We start from the raw sequence: 7,928 nt of genomic DNA on the forward strand, positions 1-7,928 counted from the left end.
CAATACATAATTTACATATGTATATATAATACCAAATTCCATAAATCAAGGAGAAATTTTCGGAAGATGTCAGGAAAAGTTTACAGTAACAGAGACGCTAAGATATGAATTTTGACTATACACTATTCATGCAATCAATGCAGTAAAACGTGTCTAGACTAGTAATGATAAGCAGGTAATTGTTGACAAAAAATGATAAGCAAAACTTTTGACATGCAGACACGGTCGAAGTCCAGACTTACTAATGCATCCTAACAACTATCAGTTAGACACACTCATGCAAGACCTAGTTCGCTAGGACCAATGCTCTGATACCAACTGTGACGATCGCTCCAAATCCATATGGACGAACACATCATTCATCAATTTCATTGCGAGGTATTTGACCTCTATATGATACGTTTTGTAAACATTGCATTCTTTTGAAAAGGCACACCATAAATGAATATTTAAATCAAAGGTTTTCGACATCTGATGATATCTACATATTAATCACCGTAAATAATAGTTTACAATGGTACTTCCGTTGACAATGCAGTCAAAATAAGATACATGGTGATGATTTGGTGAATGCAACATTTCCTTGAAAAATATGCCATGTAAGACTCCAGGCACATAGCTTGTCTAACATATAAGCAAACAGCGGAAGACTTCTAGGGAACCTGAGAATAAACATGCTAACAAGTGTCAACACAAAGGTTGGTGCATTCATAGTTTTAATGTTTTGCATAATCTGTACATAAAGGTGGATCACAAGATTTCAGTTGTTTCATCCAGAAACATTTATCAAAATATTCTACAAGATTGAGCACCCTGGTAACTAAACTTAACGTATATATAATTTGTACCCTTTGTGTAATCATCTTAATAAAATGCGCAAACCAACGTATACACTTATCAAATAGCATACGTCCGTTAAAAGGCTAGCGCTCTTGCTCGGACGGGGATATCAAGCCCTATGGATCCATATACTACTACTCACGCCCACCAGTTCTTATAACCGGCAGTTACTAGTTACCAAAGCTAAGGGATTTTCGGTTCAAACTCAGTATAGAATTTAGTATGTACTTGTGTCCATTGTTTTTAAAATAAAGTGCATGTATTCTCAGCCTAAAAATATAGATTGCAAAAGCAATTAAAAAGAGAGCAAATGAAACTCACCTTAGCAGTACATAAAGTTGTTCACCGAAATGTGATCGAAACTCGGAATACCAAATAACCGTAGATCTCAACCTAGAGAGCATATGTTGGTCAATAAATGTCTACCAAGCTATGTCTGGTCATAGTGTATCATAATCCTAATGCTCGAGATCGACATACAAAAGTTATCCAAAGTTGTTTCAAAAAGTCAATTTTGACAATAGTTCAACAAAACGAGACGTGCTTTATATAAGAATTCATTTACTCGGCTGGTAATATTTAAAAATCCATTTTATCAATCTCGTAAACAAGTTGTTTAAATCTTAATTGCAGATTCAAAAGCAATTTCAATTAACGTCAATCATAATTCAGTTGATCATATCTTTTAATCCGTTCATCGAAACTATTCGATATCTAAATGAAAAGTTATTGATTTTTCGTGAGCTTTCCAAAAACATGTATATCATATACCTTTTACTAGTAATATATGTATTTAATTCGTGATTCATTATAAACTGTTTAAAGACGAAATTTAGTATACAAGCATGCATAAACATATATACTCGAGCACTAGACATGGATACACAATTAATATATAAAAGATAAGATATGAATGCTCACGTATCAATATTGTGATTCAATATTGCAGGAAAGTACGTAGACACAACGGAGATGATAAACACTAGGTTTGACTTGCGAATAGTACCCATGAATATTACACATAACCTTCATAGCTATAAACCAAAGTTTCCTTAGCTCTATCCCGCTTGAAAACCCATTTTGAAAGTGACACGCTTATGACCTCGTCGTAGTATTTTTTGTATAATACTAATTAATATTACTAATAATATTTCTAATAATAATATTAGAATTAATAATAATAATAATAATAATAATAATAATAATAATAATAATAATAATAATAATAATAATAATAATAATAATAATAATAATAATAATAATAATATAAATATAGAGAGTAGAGATACAGATGTGTGTGAAAAACATTCACAGAAAACTGGAGAATTTATAGTACATTTGCTGAAACTGAACCCCATGCGATCGCATGGGTTTTATGCCTATTTCTCATGCGATCGCATGGCCCCAAAATCCAGCTCACAATTTTTTTAACTTTTAGCTTGTTGACATATTTTTATATAATATATATAATATATTTAATTTAAATAATTAATTACATATTATATTAAATTCACGTGCATAGTTGACTTGTAATTTTTATTCCGATAAGTCGTACGTCATCACTCGACTCATGTCCCGGTTCCGGTTTCTTGAACGCATTTTCGTACGCTTAGAAAACTTGCATTTTACGTTTCGTGTCACGTACCTTTGTCAAAATATAGCCTTAAATTATCCCTAAACTATACTACTCAAAGTATATATTAAACTTTCGAGTGTTTTGGTCATTTACTTCTATAAATCATTGTCTCGCTATTTGTTAATATATATATATATATATAATAACAATTCGTTTTATGACCAGTTTAATATTATATTTTATATATTTTCAATATTAATATATACGTTTTAAAATACATATCACAAGTTATTCATATATCTAATTCCAACAGTCAATATTCCTTATTATTGTATGTCTCCAAATTACGTTATTTAAACAAACACTTTACCATTTATTTCGAATATCGTTAAAAATGAACGATTTCCCAAATCAACGTGGACCTCACAACAGGGACTCGTAATAATATCATAATATTTAAGGAACTCAATAAATATCTTTTAATTCAATCGTTTGGCATAATCTTTTAACTCCGTAGTTAAATATATCAATCAGATAATCAAACCAATAAGGTTAATGCACAACATCTTTTTCATAACACTTTGTTACGTTTTCAAGTTATAGTATATATATGTATCTATTTACATATATTTGTTCACGAATCATTGAGAACAATCGAAGGGTATTTGAATAGTTCAAGAATTTTAGGATTCAACTTCATAGACTTTGCTTATCGTGTCGGAAACGTTAAAGATTAAGTTTAAATTTGGTCAGAAATTTCCGGGTCATCACACTTCCCCGTTGCAAATTCCCTGAGGATTCGAGCTGAAACTATTTGTTATTATCCGCATTGTTATCAACACGTCAAGCGATTCGTCTTCATTCACTCGCGTTTTTGAAATTAATAGATCCTAGGCCCAAATAATAACCATTGTAACCTGAAGCACAGCTCGTAACTCTGAATCCTCAACATTACTAAACCCTAAACCCTAAACCCTAAACCCTAAACCCTAAACCCTAAACACTACTAATTTGTCTTATTCGTTGCCATTCAACATGATATCCCAGGGTAGCTGATTTTCCTCCGTTTTTCTGAACAGGCAATGTCCGTATGCAGTACAATAGACAGCCTGTAAAAACAATAATAGAAAAATTATCAGTACTAAGCCCTAAAATTTATTAGTAATTTAGAGAGGCACTTCTGATGGACATTTCATCAAACACCCATTATAACCCTAATATGATTTTTAAAACCGATTATAACCCTAATTTAACTTTTAATACCCATCATAACCCATTATGACCAATTATGACCCATTATGGTTTTCTAAACCCACTATAACCATGTTGACCCATTATGGCTTTACAATCTATTGTAACCCTAATTTGACTTTTAAAACCTTGTATAACCCTAATTTGACTTTTAAAACCCATTATAACCCATGATGACTTTCAAAACCCATTATAACCATGTTGACCCATTATGACTTTTAAAACCTACTATAATACCAAATTGACTTTTATGGTGTACTTGACTTTGCAAATTGAGTTTATAGACTGTAACTAACACAATTACCTCATGTCCAGGAGTGTCGATAAAAACGTATGACCTCATAGTGCCATCGATAGGCACTTGCACCTTATATGCAATTCCTTGTGTAATCCTAACAGCTTCAGAAGCTGGTACCTGTAATATACTCGGTGTCAAATTTTAATAACTCACTTTCAATTTATATCCAATTACAATGCACATTCAATTATTTATATGAAGTCTAACACTTTATTAATGAAAGCAACATTTTTATGTGATGTTTGTAAGCATGCATAGAATACCTGCTGAAACACACCAACTGTTTTCTCATGGTTGGAACTTGATCTTGAAGTTGTTAAAGATTCTAATGAAGAAGCAACTAATTCTGATGCCTGCAGATACATGAAAATATAATACTGAATGTATTTTTCATTTCAATTACTATTAATTATTAAGAAAAATAGATATGCTCCTTGAAATCAGATAAAATACTACCTCTGCATAGCCCTTTGAGATACGCAATGCATAATCAGTAGGCACATGTTGACTTTGTGTAACGCTAACTACATCATGATGTTGGGTTATTGCCAACGCATTAGCCAGGGCATTTGTATTTGGGCCAGGACTATTCCTGCCTTTATAAAATTCTAATTGCCTTGCTGCCCGCATTTGTTACAAAGGGTGGTGAGATTTTATACAATAAATGATGTGATAAATGTGTTAAAGAGAACTTACCAAATAATAACTACTCATTGCCCTGACATAGCCTTTGAAAGTAGGCCTGCTAGTAAAGTATCCTGTCCAATACGTATCTGCTTTATCTGCATAACTAAACGTTTTAAATTGGTTATTTTTTAAGAAAATAGACAGGATATAAGATATATCTATTTTTTCATACTGTACTTACGGGAAGAAGTCGTCAGTTTTCAGAGGTCACGTTTCATTAGCTGCATTTTTTGCATCTGTGTAGATTGATGGTGTAGAATATAACGCATTCACACGCCCATCCTTTAACAATTTTCAGTTATTAGTTATTTCACAAGTAAGAACTGACACCATGTATAAATAATGAGTCAATACCAATACCTGGTTAACATAGTGTATAAATTTATCCACCTGCCTGAACCATGAAACTGCATATTGATATCGAAAATCAGTTCCCATTGTCCACATAATATGGTTCGTCCTTGTCACATTGACCTTTTAAAAAAATGGAGAAAAAAATATGTTTGAATTTGAGGTTTTAATAAACAAAGTAACTAACTACACTCTAAAAGGAAAAGGTATTTTTTCATTGAAGTTGATACAGTTACAGAGATACAGTTACACTACCTGAGCCATGGCAGCAGCTACAAAAGCATCAACTCGTTCTTGAACATTGTAGTCAAAGAAAAGAACATCGTCCTTCAACAAAACAAAAAAAAAATGAATCAGTAACCTAGTGGAAGAACCAAACATGGGAAAAAAATCACAGAACTTGTAATATACTGTCATTACCTGAATGGGAGGAGATACATCATTTATTTCAAATGTGAAACCATCAGGATGATCATAATGTCTAGGGAAAATTCCCGTAAATATCTACAATTCGTAATGGAAAAAACTGATAAAAATGTAACACATGAACAAATGTTCTAACTTTAGTAAGAAGCAAATGAACAAAAGCATTAATTTGTAATCAGGGTATACAAATCACCTGTGCAGATGAACTGAGAGACTTAGAGCCCTGCCATACAAACTCAAGAGTCTTCTCACTTTTTCGAATTTCCCTACCTTGATAATCCATCCGTGCAAAGAATAATGAGTCAAATCCCACCTACAACAAAATCATGTTTTTAATAGAAATGTGCTTCACTTTCCTAAAAATGTATGTCCAAAAGTGTGCTTAAACATTTGATTGACAGATATGATAAAATGATTCTAAACAAACAGTAGAGATAATTAGTGGGATAAACATGTCATTCAATGTATGAATTAGGCATATCTTATTTTAGGACTATCTTTTAGGTACAATTGGAATTGGAATGAAATTAAAGAGGAAGATACAAGCTTTGCAGATATTACAACTGTGAACCAAGTTGAATACCAGACATACCGTTCTGCTTGATAGGCCGCTGGCCTTCTTGGTGATGATAAAGAATGGACTATAGCACTGGAGGAAGCATCGGCATCCGTCAGTGCTTCTCAGTTGCGGTCGCTTTTTACACACATCCTGGTGTATTCTGAAGTTTCAAATCCGGTTGCTCTTTGGGAAAAGCACTGGGAAATGATGTCTGGCGACATACCTTTGCGAGCAACGGCCTCTCTGAAGATGCCAAAGCTGCACATAAACAGAGACATCATGCATGCATATTCCTCCATTTCTAAAGCCAATTGCAGTTTAATCTTAATATATTGAATTTGAAAAACAAAAAGAAAAAATTTACTAAAAAAAATCTAATATTCCCCATAATTCATCAATAAATCAAAAAAATAGATCCCCATAATTCATCAATAAATCAAAAAAATAGAAAAAATAGTAAAAAAATAATACAGTTTTAACATATTAAAAAAAACGAACCTGCTGTTGCTGTTCTGTTACCAATTAATCAGATCTACTTGCTATTCAATTTGAAAAACAAAAAAAAGAATTACTCAAAAAAATCCAATAATCCCCATAATTCATAAATAAATCAAAAAATAGAAAAAATAGTCAAACAATAATACAGACTAAAAAAATGAACCTGCTGTTCTGTTACCAATTAATCAGATTTACATAACGATCAATCAAATATACCCGATTTCCAAAATTACATTTAGAACACTAAAATTCAAACCAAAATCCGAAAATTCGAATCATAAAATGTAAGCTTTACTTACCTTCCAACCTTTGGTGGCTAACAAACATATAAATTTACAGACACATAATTAAAAAATAAATAAATAAATAAAAATTACATTGAAATTAACAGAAAGCCTTCAAAGAAGAAGCCACAATCAACAATAATTGATGAATAACTTAAATTAATTAAAAAAAAGGGCGCACCTTGGAGACGGATGAACCCTAATCGAAGCAAACGACCGAACAACACTCAAGAATACTAAAAACGACACGTGTTCTTTCACTACCTGTAATAAATCAAGAAAATAGAAAAAATAGTCAAACAATTATACAGATTAAAAAATGAACCTGCTGTTCTGTTACCGATTAATCATATCTACATAACGATCAATCAAATATACCCGATTTCCAAAATTACATTTTTTTTTTTTTTTTTTTTTTTTACATTTAGAACACTAAAATTCAAACCAAAATCCGAAAACTCGAATCATAAAATGTAAGCTTTACTTACCTTCCAACCTTTGGTGGCTAACAAACATATAAATTTACAGGCACATAATAAAAAAATAAAAAAAATAAAAAAATAAATAAAAATTGCACTGAAATTAACAGAAAGCCTTCGAAGAAGAAGCCACAATCAACAATAATTGATGAATAACTTAAATTAATTGAAAAAAGGGCGCACCTTGGAGACGGATGAACCCTAATCAAAGCAAACGACAGAACATCACTCAAGAATACAAAAAACGACGCGTGTTGTTTCACTACCTGTAATCGATCTTCGATTTGCCATCAGATCAAACTCCTTTATTCTTCTGAGAAGAAGCAATTTTATGGTTGAAATTTAGAAAGAGAAAGAATGAGCAGGTTTCTGAGAAGAAACAATATTGAGAAAGAGAAAGAATGAGCATTGATGAAGACATGGGCAATTGCAATCAGTATGGCAATGGGTATGGAGGAGCGGTACCTTTCTACAACGCCTCACACTAACCACCGGCCAATTTCTTCCTTTTATATATATTTTTAAGTGTGTGAAATTAGTGTGTGAAAAGTGTGTACAAATCGTGAGTAGTGGAAAACAGTGAAAAACAGCTGACGTGGCCCAATGGGAGTGCTGGGATTTTGGCTGTTATTAGTATGTGGGTAATTTGTTGAGAAAGGCTGTAGTAAGTGGAATACGG

The 7,928-nt window shown here is 32.2% G+C and overlaps 1 protein-coding gene across 8 annotated transcripts; it reads right to left on the reverse strand.

The window, feature by feature from the left end:
- Window positions 1-2,979: 2,979 nt before the first annotated feature.
- Window positions 2,980-7,636, reverse strand: LOC139876863 (alpha-mannosidase At3g26720-like). 8 transcript variants are annotated; one of them, XM_071864250.1, is made up of 13 exons: window positions 7,433-7,636; window positions 6,952-7,034; window positions 6,022-6,246; window positions 5,623-5,742; window positions 5,424-5,507; window positions 5,259-5,330; window positions 5,013-5,126; window positions 4,834-4,934; window positions 4,661-4,747; window positions 4,422-4,588; window positions 4,229-4,318; window positions 3,972-4,082; window positions 2,980-3,525 (listed from the first exon to the last, which is right to left on the reverse strand). In XM_071864250.1, exons 4-8 carry the CDS (start codon window positions 5,710-5,712, stop codon window positions 4,860-4,862), a joined length of 435 nt encoding a protein of 144 aa, XP_071720351.1. In that variant the 5' UTR covers window positions 5,713-5,742; window positions 6,022-6,246; window positions 6,952-7,034; window positions 7,433-7,636; the 3' UTR covers window positions 2,980-3,525; window positions 3,972-4,082; window positions 4,229-4,318; window positions 4,422-4,588; window positions 4,661-4,747; window positions 4,834-4,859. The 8 variants fall into 8 exon arrangements, with proteins under 8 accessions (XP_071720351.1, XP_071720350.1, XP_071720348.1 ...); XM_071864249.1 differs by having other exon boundaries at window positions 4,422-4,586; window positions 4,680-4,755; XM_071864247.1 differs by having other exon boundaries at window positions 2,981-3,525; window positions 4,661-4,755.
- Between the last annotated feature and the right edge of the window lie 292 nt (window positions 7,637-7,928).

Source organism: Rutidosis leptorrhynchoides, chromosome 11 (assembly GCF_046630445.1).
Source record: "Rutidosis leptorrhynchoides isolate AG116_Rl617_1_P2 chromosome 11, CSIRO_AGI_Rlap_v1, whole genome shotgun sequence".
In the NCBI taxonomy this organism is placed as follows: domain Eukaryota; kingdom Viridiplantae; phylum Streptophyta; class Magnoliopsida; order Asterales; family Asteraceae; genus Rutidosis; species Rutidosis leptorrhynchoides.